This window comes from Phymastichus coffea, unplaced genomic scaffold (assembly GCF_024137745.1).
Source record: "Phymastichus coffea isolate CEN01 unplaced genomic scaffold, Cenicafe_Pcof_1.1 PCOF00008, whole genome shotgun sequence".
Classification (NCBI taxonomy): Eukaryota; Metazoa; Arthropoda; class Insecta; order Hymenoptera; family Eulophidae; genus Phymastichus; species Phymastichus coffea.
Genome location: NW_026706819.1, coordinates 9,291,412 through 9,307,559, shown reverse-complemented (window position 1 = coordinate 9,307,559; position 16,148 = coordinate 9,291,412). Strand labels below are relative to the sequence as shown.

The following is a 16,148-nucleotide window of genomic DNA, read 5'->3' as shown; positions in this document are numbered from 1 at the left end:
AAAAACCACATATATTACTTAATAGATAACATTTAAACGATGAAAAATTAATTTTTCTTCTTAAGATTTATTTCATCTGGAAACGGAATGTAATTAGTATAATTTTTTGCTACATGAGAGTATAAAAAGTGTTGTTTTATTTAAAAATATTAATATTTAAAAGTTAAGGAAATATAACATTTTTAATATTATATTAGAGTTTCGTTCTTATAATTATTATCAACTTATAAATATAATTATAAATATTCAGATTTCATTTAAATTATAAAAATTTACAAAGTTGAAAATATTAATATTTACTTATAAAAGCCTGAAACTATTTTCTCACTTTTATCTTGTTTATAAATAGTTAAAGAAAGCTTTCTGATTATAGATACGTTAATCTTATTTATAGTTTACAACAGGATTTTGCTCACCCTATCATTATTTAAATATAAATATGCATAAATTCTGTAAAAATGAAACATAAATTTTCTGAAAGTACTAACAAGTGAAAGCATTGAATCTTTTATAATTAGTTGTCGTAAATGCATCTATTTTGCGTGTTTTAATCCGATGAAAATATTTTGAAACACGTTAACTCAAATATTCAATGTAGTAAACAGAAACTTTTTTAAATTATTTTATTTTATTTTAGTTCATATTCTGGTTTTGATGAAGAAAAAAAAAGCAATAAAAATATAGTGTTTTTTAAATATAAAATAAGGGTTAGGTTGTAACCCAATAATTGGATCGTAAACACACCTTATACTTTCGACAATTGATGAGAAATATTTTTCACGTGGTTTTATGGAAAATTATCTGTTAATTAACGAGATATGATTAGAAAACGATTTTCGGGAGTAAATTCTAAGAGTGATTGTCATTCTTTCAAAGTAAATGTCTGTATATAAAAAAATATATTTCTTTTATTTTTTTGAGTACTACAGTGTATCAAAAAATTATTAAAATCGATGAGGTCGGGTAAGGGTCCTTCTTAGTGTAATGCTTTAATTAACTCAAAACTTTTATAGGCGACATTAAAAATTTGAAAATACGCTACATATATAAAATAATTTTATTATTTGAAATGACAAACATTCATTGATGTGACACGTTGATATTAATGGGTAAATAAATATTCCATTAAATTGATACTCGGGTTCAATAATAATTTCAAATCTAATAATGTAGCATCTTTTTAAGTATTTAGCTAAAAAGAATAGGTAGTGCATCAATTATTCAATATAAGCACCTCTTATTTGACATTGTTTTCTATTGGGTTTCTCGCCTATAGAAATCATAGAAAATGAAAATGTGAAGAAGCTCACTGAAACAGTCACTAAAAAATCCCATGATCAAATTTAAGAAATTTTTTACTCTCTGACATGTGCGCATAGAAATTCTGTAGCGTATAAAAATGTCAACGTAGCTATCAATATTCTGGGAAGTAACAAGGGAAAATCTATTCTTTTTTATTTCAACAAAAAAAAACAACAACTATGGTTAATTAGTAAAAACTTGTTTAGAAGTTCGATTTTATTTTCTCTTTCAATATGATATATCAAGCAGCTTATAGTCGTTATATCTCTATCTCCCCGAAGCCAGTAATTAAAATATTTATTCTTATTCATGTACACTAATTTATAAGTTGTATGTAGAGGAGAGCAAGCGTAATTAGATATAGAGCAGCGAACTGGCAACAAATCGACACGCACGCATCTTTTTTTTTTTTTTTTATTTTTTTTTTTATTTTAACGTCGCTCTATTTATGCTCCATCAGTGCTAATTAGCGACGGAGGCTTGCAATGTGTTTGAGAACAAAGCACATGAAACTTTTTTCAGAGGTGCTTGTATCAGCAGGAACTGGGAATCGAACCCGGGCCTACCGGGTGCGAGTCCGTCGCCCTACCGACCGAGCCATTGCAGGCCTCTAACACGCACGCATCTACGAGTACGTCTTTAGCCTGTGCTAGAAGAAAAATGACTGCCTACAACTATACTTGAAAAACGATTAAAGGACCAATTTCAAATCAATAGATTCGTGTGTAGAAAGGCGATCACACTACATATTTGGAGAGGCGATATCGCTATGGCCGAGGAGGCATTATCTTGTACAAAGCGTGCGCGTTACCGCAATTCGGTGAATAGCAAAGCACTGTAAGTACTAGTTCGTAACTGACTTGCGCTACGCATGCGCAGTACTTTTTTTGTATGCCAAATATTTTTAATTCTTTTTTGTTGTTGTTTGTTTTATTTTCGTTAAATACATTGGTTTTTTTATTTTGGAGTTTGTGCGTTTCATTTAATCACTGCTCTTGACTTTCTCTCGTTGCTCAGCAACGTTATTGTTTGCGCTACGTTTCTCTTGGTTATCGTTCGCTTTATTAAAGCGTAGTTCACGACACTTTCAGCGGGATGATTTCCTCTATCACGGAAGGAGGTAACCAGAGGCACCCGGACCCAAGCAAGAGCACAGAGTTGCTCTGAAGAACACCACCAACCACAACCCTTTTTAATCCGTGATTTAATTAATCAATAAAATTTATATTTCGGATTTTATTCGAATGAGCTCGAATAAAAACCCTGTTACAAGGGCTAAAGCCAACGATTATCGTAAAGCCGTATAACTATCAAAATAAAAGTTGCAGAAAGTCTTCTATGTAAATGCGGCAAAGAAAACATTAACCATGTCGTGTGGTAGTGCAACTTGTATAATAAATGCAGAGGCAAATTACTAAAAGTGCTATTCAAACTGAAGCTTCAATTTCCATTAGGTATAGCAATATTTATAGTTAAATCGAATATCAAAGCATGCAAACAGATTTTAGCGTATTTAACCAACGTAACTAACTTACATATATAACTTATTTTTAAACAAAATTATTCATCTGAAATTGTAGAATCTAGTAATTAATTCAACTATTTAACCTATTAACGACAATAGACGTCTTTTTTTGGACACATTTTTGTGATCATGAAATTCATGTGAAAAACGAAAGATTAAATTGATCCAAGGTACCATCCATTATGTTTTTCTATATATGCTGAGTACGAATCCAAGCTTAAAATTAAAAAATTTTGCTTGCAAAGCTAAGTATGAAGAGTTTTTTGCAAGAAAATAGTAAAAAATTCAAAAAATGTTTATTTATCAATTTTTTTTCATAAAATACGTCAATATCATAATCTTTCTTCAACTATCGGTGCATAAAATTGTTGAACTTTAACAAGAAAATTTTTTATATGAGTTGTTTTTCCAAAATGATGGATAAAATGCTATAACGAGCGGCCAGACCCTCGTTATGTCTCTCTCTCCCCATACATAATTATAATTATTCTTATATATATAATTGTCTTATAATTATCCCACATGTATGGCAGCCAAAGGTAAGTCAGAAAGAGCGCTAATAGAGGGCGAGCTAGAGAGAGAGAATTCGGGAGGCCGGCGCGACGCGCGCGAGTAAGAGAGTAGGGCAGAGGCGCGCGATAAGGACTCGCTCTTGTACCGGCGACTTCGAGGCACGTGGACGTGTGACGGGCGGCTGTGCACGTGCTTGCGATCTTTTGTTGTCCGACTTTCCGTGACTAACCTTTTGTGACTGACTTTTCGGTTGTCTGCGAATACGCGAGTGTCTGCTCGGTGTAAGGTACCGGTGCCGAGATTGCCCCTAGTGCCTTTGGCGGGCTAGTTCCCGTGACCACGCGTGCGAGCCTTTAAGGCCGCCCGCCTTTTAACTGCACCCGAGCTGTACACTGCGCGTCATCGCAAACCACGTGCGAGGCTGAGGATATCGCCTGCAGGGCTAACGCCGAGACATTAATGTAAGTACCTTCTCGAATACGTGCCTCTCTCGCTAGCTTTTCGCCACTCTCTCTCCCGCTTACGCTGCGTATTAATTTTGTATTATTCTCCGTAGTAAACTCGATGTTATTCGTATATCTGTTTTCTTCTTTTGCGCTTCCTTTTTACCTACCGTAAGCAATCCCGTTCCGTCCGGCTTTCGCGCCTGAATTTCGTGATCGCTCCAAAGCGCCCATAGGACTACACGACGCTCTCCGCGGGTCAAGGTAACAGACGCTGCACCACGACGTTCCTGTTGCTGCTGGGCTAGGCTTTGCGCAGCCTATTACGAGGCCCACACCGAGCTGTTTTAATCCCCTCGTAATTTATATAACGAGTGACCCGCGCTGGGTCAAAACCCCGTTATATTATGGCGCCCAACAACACATGGGTTTAATAGCTTTGTGAAAATTCCGAAATTCGAATTATAATTGTATAGCGAAAGCGCGTGTTCGTAGAATCCACCGAGAATGCGACGCGCGCGACGAGAGAAGAATTGTTTACGTTTAGAAGCTAGCCGTAGCGCACAACCAAAACAAGGCGCTCGGTTTTCAGCACCTTAAAATTTTATCATAGCGTGCGAGCGAGAGTCGTAATTCTTCGTATTTAGAAACGTATGCGTACAAGCGTAACAACATTTATTTTCCGCTGTGCGTGCTGGCAACAATCGGGCGTATTTGCTTAAAAATTGTTACGCGACCTACAATTAAAATCCACTATTTCAGGATATTCCAAAACTATTGTTTTTCGTTATCAGTTTTATAAAAATTAAAAATGGCCGAAAAAGATATAACTGACTTAACAATTATAAAAGAAAAAATTGACAATCACATTAAAGAATGGATTAAAAGTTTGCCAAGTGATAGAATAGATAACGTTTTGGAAAATCTTGAACTCGTGGTAAACGGCACAATGTACGAACGCGCGAACCGCTTATATAGACGACTGCAAGGTGACTATGAAGAAAAAGACTTCATACAAACCATAGACGCGTGGGACCACGAAACGATAACGCGGCGTAATAACCTTTGTCTCACTTTTATAAAATCAGACGCGCTACCGCGAGAATTGCGTGAAGATCTCGTTAACGCCGTTAATCAAGACATAGAAGAAGACATGATAAATAGCCAAGAAATAGAAGAAACGAATAACGGCGACATGTCACTCACAACAACAGCTATTACACACGGGACACTCATGCGAGACGCGGTACGCACATACACACCGATGTTCGCAGTAATTACGAGCGCCCACGTGCCGACATCGCAGTCAACACCACCGTGCACAGTATCAGCAGCAAACGTAGGCTCAAGTGAACAACGTCATGCCAACACGAACACAACATGCGCGCACGAGGCATCGATACCTACAATAGGCACCCCAAGTACGATAAATTATCGCGAAGACCTCATATGGGTTAATCTGCCTTGCGGTGAACCTAAACAAATGCCACGCTTAGCAGCCGAGGAGCTAAAACGAGCAGTGATAGCGGAACGTTCACAGGCTCAACAAATTCTCGATCTTCAAAACTGTCTAGAAGCTATGTCAAACGAACACGACAAGCTTATAAGACAAAATGAAGATCTAAAGACCACAAATAACCTCCTCGCCAGACTACAAGCAGCTGAAGCAAGAGTTCAACAACTAAACGAGCGCACACGGTTCAACGCGACGCGCGCAGATAAAGCTGTCAACTTTCGCGATACATACAGCCTCATCGATCCGGACTTCGATCTAACTATAACCAGCCCGAACGTAAATCCCCATGCACGAATCTTCTGCTCGACAACGAAGCATCAAACAACACAATACGCGACAGGGCCAACAATTTATTCAACCGCATCAGTGAGACCGGCCGACAGGATGCAAGCGGCCACGCGACTAACGGAAGCAGCGTTTCCCAACGCGATCCCTCACATCCCCGCAAGCTCGAGCTAGGGAAGGGGGGGGTCACATCTTCAAGTCGTCCGCTCTCGCAAGCGACGGGCGCGCAACAAACGGCCGCTGCGCAAGTCCAAATCCCTTCGAGCTTCGGTGTCCCCAATTGGCGATCGAGCCCACTTCTCGCAACCTCCCGCTCGATGAGTTCAACCAGGAATTTAGGGAAAACCATCAGGGAATGGAAGATTTCCTTTGCGGGAGACGGCACCATCAGCATCGAGGAATTTTTGGAGCGTGTTGAAGAAAACTGCTGCCTAGATCGAATAGCGGAAGACGAGCTTTTAGACTCGTTGTCCACCCTGTTCCGCGGATCTGCGCTTCGATGGTACCAGTTGCTACGGCCCACGTGGTCGTCGTATGAACAGTTCAGAGATGCCGCGCTATCCGCCTATAGTAAATCCAGGAAGTACAACCGTGACCTATCGGTTGAAGCACACCTGCGGACACAGGGCCCCGATGAACCGGTCCGCGATTACCTTGCAGCGCTGAATACTATTTTTAGCCGCTTCGAGAGACCGTGGAGCGTCGCAGACCAGGTCAAATTGGCAATTGAATGTTGCCTAAACTGAAGAAAGAGTTGAAAAAGACTCAGAACTACTTCGCGTCGTTACCGTAGTTGTTAGCCAAAGCAATGGAAGTAGAGATCGCGGAGTCCGACGAACACTGGAAAGCCCCCCCCCCTCCGCGGAACAGAGCATGCTGCCCGACGCGGCATACCAGCCTAAGGCCAAAGCGCCAGCGAGGGCCAAAGCGAGCATCGCGTCTGTGGTAGAAAAGTCTTCTTTCTCTGAGGCCGACTTCGAAAAATCTTTCCAAAAGTTTTTCGATAAAAAGTGGCAGCAACTTGCGGCGGCTAAGACAGGGCTTCCCGTCCCCCTTAAGGATGCAGTACAGGAGTCGACCACCGTCGGCTCCCCGAAAGATGGCAAACCTCCGGCCTACCCGTGTCAACGCGAGGGAAGACGGAGCGGGGCAAGCGGCCGTGGCCGCCCGGCAAGAAACGGTCGGGCCCAAGTCATCACTCCCAAGTCGGATAAAAACAAGGACAAGCCTCCCGGCCCCGATGCTCAGAGATTACTCTGTTGGGACTGCAGCTGGCCTGGGTACACCAAAGCCACCTGTCCCGAGTGCTCAAAAATCGAGGCACCAAAAAACGTGGAAAGGAACGCGTAGATGAGGTCCCTACCGTTCCGATGGCGACCCGGACTTCGCTGCAGATGCCCCCGCGGGAGAAACGCCAACGCGTTCCGATAGCATTGCAACGAGCGCGTTGGTAGAGAAGTACCCCAGATGGTGGCTGACGCTTAGCATCGGTCCATTTACCTGCAGGGCTCTGTACGACACTGGAGCCTCGCGCACCGTTCTGAGTCCCATCGCCCTTCAGATTGCTGCCGCGATGAACAAGCGCGTCAACATGTATGTCGGGCCCGGCGCGAAAGCAGTCGATGGTCATTATGTCCCTATCATCGGTAATGTACAGTTACCCTTTACGATAGGTGGTGTTACCCACTCGATCGACGTACTCATTTTGAGCGAGGCTGATGCTGATTGCACCCTCGGAAGTGACTTCGTTCGAGCCTTTTCCGCGTGTTTGGATCCCGAGACCAACACGATAAGGATTAAAGGTTGCGATCAGGAAGTCCCAACCACTGTCTCCTCACTTCGTGCGGAGGAGGTGATGTCGCTAGCGGCCTTGGGTATCGAAGAGATCTCGAAGGAGCAGCAACAAGAAATCGATCGAGTGATGGATGACCTCCTGCCCGAACCTTCCTGCGAGCAGCTTGGCTGTACCGGATGGATCGAGCACGACATCGACATCGACAGCGCGCGCCCAATTAAACAGAAATACTATCCGGTGTCGCATAAGATCGAAGAGGAGATGCACGTGCAAGTGCATAAAATGCTGCAGATGGGGATTATTCGTAAGTCCCACAGCGAGTGGTCTAGCCCGGTGGTGATGATTCGGAAACCCGACGGCGAATACCGATTTTGTGTGGACTACCGGAAGGTGAATAGTGTTACTCGCGTGAGCGCATATCCGCTGCCCTTTATGGATGCGATACTGCGAAAGCTCCAGCACGCCAGATTCGTGAGCGCAATTGACCTCGCGAGCGGATTTTGGCAGGTCCCTCTTTCGGAGAGGGCCATCCCGATAACTGCTTTCACCGTCCCAGGACTCGGTCTATTCGAATTTGTTCGGATGCCCTTCGGATTGGCTGGTGCCCCGGCAACATTTCAGATGTTGGCCGACAGGCTCATCTCACCCGAGATGGAGCCTTATGCCTTCGCGTATCTTGACGACGTGATCATCGCTACTGAAACGTTCTCAGAGCATGTCCGCTGGCTCACGCATATTCTAAAAAGAATACGTGAAGCTAGCCTTACGATCAACCGCAAGAAGTCCAGGATTTGCATGACCGAGGTGCGTTATCTCGGCGTGCTAGTAAATCGCGACGGTACACGCCCCAATCCAGAACGAGTCGCACCGATACTCGAGTACCCAGCCCCGAAAAATCTTCGTGCTTTGCGCAGATTCTTGGGCATGGCCTCGTGGTATCGGAAAATTCTAAGCGATTACGCCACGATTTGTGAGCAGCTTAACGCGCTCACACGCAAGGACGCCAAATTTGAATGGCAGGAGGCGCAACGGCAAGCTTTCGAGCAAGTCAAAGCCCTTTTGGCAACGGCCCCTGTCCTAGCCAGGCCCAATTTCACTGCGCTGTTCATCATCGAATGTGACGCGAGCGATACCGGCCTCGGAAGCGTTCTGCTGCAGCGTATCGACGGCGAAGATCGAGTTCTGTGCTTCGCGAGCCGCGCCCTGACGGCTTGCGAACGTCGCTTGTCGGTTACCGAGCGTGAGTGCCTCGCTGTCGTATGGTCGACCGAAAAGTTCTGACCCTACGTAGAGGGGTATCACTTTACAGTTATAACCGACCACCAGAGCCTTAAATGGCTCACTAATCTGAAACACCCAAACGGTAAGCTTGGTCGCTGGTCCCTCGCGTTGCAATCGTATGATTTCGATATTATACATCGCAGGGGTAAGGACAACGTCGTGTCTGACGCGCTTTCACGCATGATTGAGGCCGACGAAGACGAGCTCGCGGCTACCGCTTCGTTGACACTCGACGAAAGCATAAACGACCCGTGGTACCGCAAGAGAATGCAGGAGGTCCTCGAGCGGCCCACGGATAACCCCTATTGGAAAGTTTTAGGCAGCCGGTTATATATTTATAAGCTCGACCCCATCGTCGACGACCTCTTCGGAACCGATGACGACGCTTGGAAGCTCGTTATCCCAAAGGAAGACCGGGCACGAGTCTTATCCGAATGCCACGAGGAGCCGACGGCAGGGCATCTCGGCCGCTACAAAACCCACAAGCGCGCGAGCCTCCGCTATTATTGGCCGAAAATCATTCACGACGTAGGATACTATGTTAAGAATTGTCCGATCTGCCAGCAGGTCAAAGCCTTACAAGTCACACCAGCAGGATTGATGGGACGACACCTCGTCACGCGACCGTGGGAAATTGTGTCCGGCGATACCATGGGCCCTTTCCCGCGATCCGCGCAGGGCTACGAGCACTTGCTTGTCTTTCTCGATCTCTTCACTCGCTGGATCGAATGTGTCCCCCTCCGTAAGATTACTGGGAAAATCATCCGATGCCAACTGAAAGAACGTGTGTTTCTGCGTTTCGGGATCCCTAAAAAGTTCTTGTCTGACAACGGTACTCCGTTCAAGAATAAAGTTGTCGACGACTTTTTGGACTCGTTCGGCGTGATACACGCGACATGCGCCCCGTACTCGCCTAAGAGCAACCCGACCGAACGCGTAAATCGCACGCTCAAAACAATGGTTCGAGCGTTTATCGAGGAAAAGCACTCGACGTGGGATGCGCATATAGCAGAGTTCGCGTTTGCCTACAACACGGCAATACACGAAGCGGTGCGCACGAGCCCCACCTTTCTAAATTACGGACGTCATCCCGAGCTGCCAAACTCGAAGAAACGAGAGGAAGAACGCGCCGTGTCTGGGAACCTCGAGACGGCCGCGGTCACCGACTGGCACGCTCGAATTAACAAGCTTGACGACTTCCGAGCCGTTGCACTGCAACACTCGCGAGGAGCCCATGATAGACAGGAGATGTACTACAACGCTAAGCATCGCGACGTCAAGTATAACGTCGGTGATAGAGTCTGGGCGAAGAATCGTGTGCTGTCCTCCGCCGCTAACCAGACGACCGCGAAACTCAGCTCGAAGTACGCGGGCCCGTTCATCGTTACCGCACGCCTCGGTCCCAACTCATACCAACTCCGGAACGAAGAAGGTTGTGACGTTGGTAAAGTCGCCGTTTGCGACTTGCGCCCGTGTTTCGACGGAGCCCAGTGCCCCGATGATGCAGCAGACAGTCCTCTCCTTGAAGGAAACGAAAACGACGAGACCCCCTCGTAATTTATATAACGAGTGACCCGCGCTGGGTCAAAATCCCGTTATAATGCAAAAACCTGAAAAAAAAACAATCGAAATTTTTTATTGATATTTCCAAAAAAGTTATCAAAAAAATCTGAAAAATTCTAATGCAGTCTCTGGCTAATTCTATGACTTTTTGTTCTAATAAAATTTTTCTCAAAGCATATAGTTTTCAAGCAAAATATTATTAAACATTGTGCGAATTCTTCCCAACCGTTTCAACTTTATTTGAAAAATTCAAAATTTTTTGCAAAATATTTGAATCTTTGATAAATTTTAAGGCATTTTTCTTTTATAAAACTCCGAACAAAACAAAAACATAAAGAACGGTACCTTGGAACAATTTATTGTTTCAATTTATTGTTCTGTTTTACACATGAATTTTGCGATTAAACCATGTACAAAAAATGATGTCTATGGTCATTAATAGGTTAAATGAAACAAACTTATATAAGTATGAAAGTTCAAATAAAAGAAAAAATTAAAAAACTAACTTGAATAAATTAGTGTACCGATAAGCCAAAATCACTTTACTATAATTGTTGAAGCGCTGGCGCGGGAGCTGAGGATGTAATTCCGTCGGGAATGAGATGACGCAGATACAATATTCTTTAATTTGAAGGCTTTATTGGCTACACTCGTAGTAACAGAACAGGCGAAGGAAACAAAGTCGCGTTGAAAGAAAGTTCTGACGGTGGACAGCGCAGGTCAATGCTGGCCGAAAGCTCCAAGTAAACAGAGCTTAGCAACGGCGGTGACGTTATTCAGGGGAAGGGGCTTCAGTCTTGCCCCCACTTCAGGGCCTGCGTCGTTGTCTCCTCGTCGGACGATAGAGAAAAAAGGGGAGCCTGGCTCGAGCTGCGCGAGGCCGGGCAACTCGACCAAACATCCCGCCCGCCTCGTTCCGAGAACGACCCGATGGTGTTGTAGTCGTCGTGCGCCCTAGGTTGGCTGCTCGATGAGATCGGGGGCTGGCAGGGGCGCCAGCTTGTGGACTGGCCGGACATATTCCCCTGCGGCGGTCCGGATCTTGACGGAGCGGACGAGGCCATCCGGTCCTGGGTGGGTGGCGACTATACGGCCAAGAGGTCATCGCCCATCTGGGCGCAGAAGAGTCGGGTCGGTTATGACCACAAGGTCGTCGACCTGGAGGTTGGGTCGAATCGTCCTCCACTTGGGGCGCTGGCGCAGGGTATTCAGGTACTCGCGGCCCCAGCGGTACCAGAACAGCTCGCGCATGGCTCGGACGAGCTCCCAGTGCTGTGTGCTCTCCAGGTTGGTGGTTGCGGGAAGCGGCTGCGAAATTGAGGTGGCAGAGATTCCGAGGAGAAAGTGGCTCGGTGTCAGAGCGTCCAGATCATCGAGGTCTCCGGTGGGCGGCGCGAGCGGTCGGCTGTTCAGGGTGGCCTCGATGGAGACGAGGAGCGTGGTAAACTCCTCGTAGGTGAGCATTCTGGGAGCGGCAATGCGGTGAAGGTGGGCCTTCATGCTCTTAACGCCGGCCTCCCAGAGTCCGCCGAAGTGAGGGGCAGCGGGGGGGATGAACCTCCACGAGACACCGTCCTGTGCCAGCTTCCCTTCGACTAGCCCCCAGTCGATTTCGGCCTCCTGCAGCAGTCGTCGAAGCTCCAGGCTGGCACCGCGGAAGTTGGTGCCATTGTCGCTCCAGATCTCGTTTGGGCGTCCTCTCCTCCCGATGAATCGGGTGAGGGCTCCGAGGAAGCTGGCCGTCGTCAGATCACCGACGAGCTCCAGGTGGATCGCTTTCGTGCTCATACACACGAAAAGCGCCACGTATCCCTTGATGGTAGGGAGTCCCCGTCCGCGGCTTCGGCAGAGTGGAAATGGGCCGGCATAGTCTACGCCGCAGTGACTGAAGGGCCACGAGGGGGTCACCCTGACCGCGGGGAGAGGGGCCATCCCTTGGGCGGCGGTCCTTGCGGAGATCCGGGCACAGATCAGGCACTGACGAAGGTGGCGCTTGACGCGCGACTTGCCGCCGGTGATCCACGCCTTCTGCAGGACTCTCGCGTAGGTAGAGCGAAAGCCTCCATGCAGACTGCGAGCGTGGGCCCATCGGAGGACGAGCTTTGCCAGGTGCGAGCGTCCGTCCAGGAGGACAGGGTGGCGCTCGTCGTAGGGCAGTGGAGATTGTGAGAGGCGTCCGCCCACTCTCAGGAGTCCGTCTTCGTCTAGGAAGGGTTCCAGCGCTCTGAGTGAGGCCTGGAGCCGTGGCGCGGGTCCTTGGAGAAGCTTGATTTCATCCGCGAAGGTTTGACGTTGCGAGAGGCGGGCGCAGGTGAGAAAGGCCCAGCGGAGGTCAGCAGCTCGGACGGGCCCCAAAGGTCTGGGCGAGTTGGGCGTTGACCCGGTCAGCAGCCGGTGGGCCCTCACGGTGCCGCGGAGGAGATTCCCCAGCGTGGAGAAATTCTCGAGGTGGTTCCGGGCTTGGTCCTCCGCGGCGGCAGGTCTTCGACGATGAGCGAGCGAGACCAGGCAGGCCGTGGTGGTGTCGCCCGGGCCTGTAGACGGTGGGTCGTCGACAAGGGCGGTCTGGGGCCAGGCGGATTCGGGGCTGGACAGCCACTTCGGCCCGGTCCACCAGAGGCGGTGGTCCTTGAGGGCGTCCAAACCGACCCCCCTAGAGGCGATGTCCGCGGGATTGTCGGTGGTGGGCACGTGGTGAAGGGTTGCTCCGGCAATCAATTCCTGGACGTGAGCGATGTAGTTGTCCACGAGGTCGTTCCCCACCGGATCGTCGGACTGCAGCCAATGCAGTGCGACGCGAGAGTCGCTCCAAAGGTGGCAGGCCGAGATCGGGACCTTGAGGGCGGAGGCGGTAGTGGTGAGAAGCTGCGAGGCGATGAGAGCCGCGCGCAGTTCCAGTTGCGGGATTGTCATGCGCAGGCGACCGGTTGACGCTGGCTGGAGGCTCTTGATGGAGGAGAGCTTTGTCCGAGCGTTGAGTAGGGCGGTGGTGACGCTTCCGTCCTTGTCGGTGACCCGCGAGTAGACTGCGGCGGCTAGGGCGCGGCGGCTGGCGTCGGCGAACGCGTGGAGCTGGAGGTTCTTGTCGGGTGCGAACCCGATCCATCGGGGGATGTCGATCTCGGTGTCCGCGAGGATCGTGGAGCGGAATGCGGACCATTTGTCTTGCCACGCCTGTGGGAGGATCTCGTCCCAGCTCAGCTTCGCTCTCCACAGATCCTGCACGATCATCTTAGCCACGAGGGTGATTGGCGCCAGCCATCCCGCCGGGTCGAAGATACTGGAGAGCTCGGCGAGGGCCTTGCGCTTGGTCAGCTGAAGCCCGGGATGAGGCGAGGCGGGAGGCTTGAACCGGAATCGGTCGGTGGTTGGGCTCCAGCCTACTCCGAGCTCGGTGACTGGTCCGTCCGCCGAGAGATGGACCCAGCTGGGTCGAAGGCGATCGTCCACGGCGATGTCCTCAAGCAAGGCGGGGTCGCTGGCCACCCACTTCCGCAGGTGGAAGCCGCCCGCCGTGAGAAGCGCGATCAGCTGGTCCCTGAGACGTCGGGTTGTCTACAAACTGTGGCCACCGCTGAGGAAGTCGTCCATGTAGAGGTCGTTCTCAGCGGCCTCTCGTAGTGCGTAGTGGTGGGCGGGGGAGTCTGCGTCCTGGCTCCACAGCACTCTCTGGAGGTGGACGTCCTCTGGCCTCACGCGGATCTGGCGGAACATCATCTGGATGTCCGCGCAAAAGGCGTAGCGGTGCAGCCTCCACCTAGTGAGCACGGTGGTCACGTGCCCTTGTAGCCCGGCGTGCAGCGCGACGTTCAGGCTGTATCCGGAGGATGTGGGTCTCGAGGTATTGAAGACGACGCGCAGTTTCCGTCCTCGATCGTGATATTGCCAGATCCCGTGATGCGGGATGTAGACGGCCGGTCCTTGATGTGCGGTGAGCTCCTCGGCAGTGAGACGCCTCATGTGCCCGAGGTTCTCATACTCGGCCATGAACTCGTGGTAGCGGCCCGACAGTTCCTGGTCCCACTGCATCCGGCGGTGCATCGAGGCGAGGGCGGAACGAGCCTGGCTCAGGCTCTCCCCGAGGAGAGCGACGCGTTCCAGTCGTAGCGGGAGGGCCACGGTGTAGCGCCTTGTGGGGTCTCGGCTGCATCCTCGAGCGAACGCTGCCTCGCACTCGACGTCGGCGGCGGAGATCCTTCTCGTCTGAGGTACCTCCTCCAGAGACCAGAATTTTTGGACGAGGCCGAGGAGGCGCTCGTGGCCGGTCGCTGGGCCCGGGATGGACAGGGTGGCGCAAGACAGGGCAACGCCCTGGTCGGCCTGTCGAGCGGCGGCCACGCGCCCGGTGAGCGTCCAGCCGAACATAGTGTTCTGGGCCAGAAGCGGGCCGTAGCTCCGAACGTCCGATTGGATGATCCGGCCGTAGGCGTCCGCACCGATGACGATATCAATTCCAGTCGGACGGTCGAATTGAGGGTCGGCGAGGGGCAACTCACCCCGCGGATCCAGGCGGGGCTTCTCGATGGCTCCGGAAGGGGTGACGATCCCGACATCTCTCAGGACGAGCGCCTCAACGTGGATCAGTTGGTCGCCGGAGGGAGATCTGAGGTGTAGCATCGTCTGGTGTCTCGCCGAGTCCATGGCAGGGCCGGCGACTCCGACAACGTCGACTCGGACGCGGCGCAGCCTGCAGCCGAGTCTACGGGCGAGGGTGAGGCTCAGGAGGGTTGCCTCGGAGCAGGGGTCCAAGAGTGCTCTGCCCGGCACCGGCGGTGAGCCGTCGCTGCTGGCCTGGACGACGGCAGTGGGAAGGAGGGACAGTCATAACCGTTCCTCTTCCCTCGCCGAGACCTCTGGACAGGCTCGGGTGGCGGCGGCCTGGACGCGGGGGGCCTTTAGTGCGGGATCCTCGTCTTCGTCGCGGTCGGCGGGACGTCTTGCCGGCCGACCTGCTCCTTCGTGGATGAGGGTGTGGTGGGCCCCGGAGCAGCTTCTGCAAGTCCCATTTGACGGGCAGGTCCTGGCCGAGTGCGAGCCACTCAAGCAGTTAAAGCAGAGGTCGCGCTCCGAGACGAATTTTCCTCAGGCGTCAGGCCGCGGAAGGTCAGACAGTGGCCAATATAGTGGGCCTCCTTGCAGGCCGGGCATCCGCTCCGCTTGAGGCCAGTGGTATGGGCCCGCACTTGTCGGCGGCTCGGCTGGCGTCCCTGGCTCTGGTCGGCTTTGCGGGATGCGTCTGATGCGCTGGCCGATTGAGGGAGGGCGGAGGTCGGGGGGTACAGCGACCGCAACGTCCGGAACTGCCGCTGGAGGAACTCTCCCAGCTGTTCGAAGGTCGGCTCGCTGGTTTTCTCCTCTCTCTCCTCCTCCCAGACTCTTCGGGTGGCAGGGTCCATAGCTCGGCTGTCGAGATGGACGAACCAGTCGTCCCAACTACCGACTGGCCGGCCAAGCTTCTCCAGCTGGGTGCGGTGACGTCTCATCGTACAGCAAAGCTCCTGGATCTTCTCCGGCGATTCCTCGGCGAGCGGCGTGAGATGGAGTAGAGCATCGAGGTGGTCTCGCACGCGCAGCTTTGGCTGATCGAAACGGCTGCAGAGGGCCTCCCAGGCCGTGGAGTAGTCGTGTCCTGTCGACTTGAAGTCCCTGATTGCCTCGGCCGCCGCACCGTCGAGATTCGTCTTGAGGAACAACATCTTCGTGGCATCTCCCAGGCTGGTGTTGGAGTGCACGATGTCGACGAAGAGGTCCTTGAATGACTCCCACTCTTCGTCGAGGCCTCCGAACCGAGGTAGGGTGATGCGGGGAAGCCGGGCCAAGGCGACGTTTCCTCCGTCGTGAACGTCAAGGCCTCGGGCAGCGCTGGATGAGGGGGTCGAGGCGGGGCCCGGTGACCCGATCTCCGATGCGATTAGACGATCCTGG

At 50.7% G+C, this 16,148-nt stretch overlaps 2 protein-coding genes across 2 annotated transcripts; both read right to left on the bottom strand.

Annotated features, from left to right (window-relative positions):
- Nucleotides 1-11,324: 11,324 nt before the first annotated feature.
- On the bottom strand, nt 11,325-13,454 carry LOC131670671 (uncharacterized). The gene has a single exon (XM_058946460.1). It carries the CDS (start codon nt 13,452-13,454, stop codon nt 11,325-11,327), a length of 2,130 nt encoding a protein of 709 aa, XP_058802443.1.
- Nucleotides 13,455-13,778: 324 nt separating this feature from the next.
- Nucleotides 13,779-14,864, bottom strand: LOC131670664 (uncharacterized). The gene has a single exon (XM_058946447.1). The coding sequence runs from the start codon at nt 14,862-14,864 to the stop codon at nt 13,779-13,781; it is 1,086 nt and encodes a 361-aa protein (XP_058802430.1).
- Nucleotides 14,865-16,148: the final 1,284 nt, after the last annotated feature.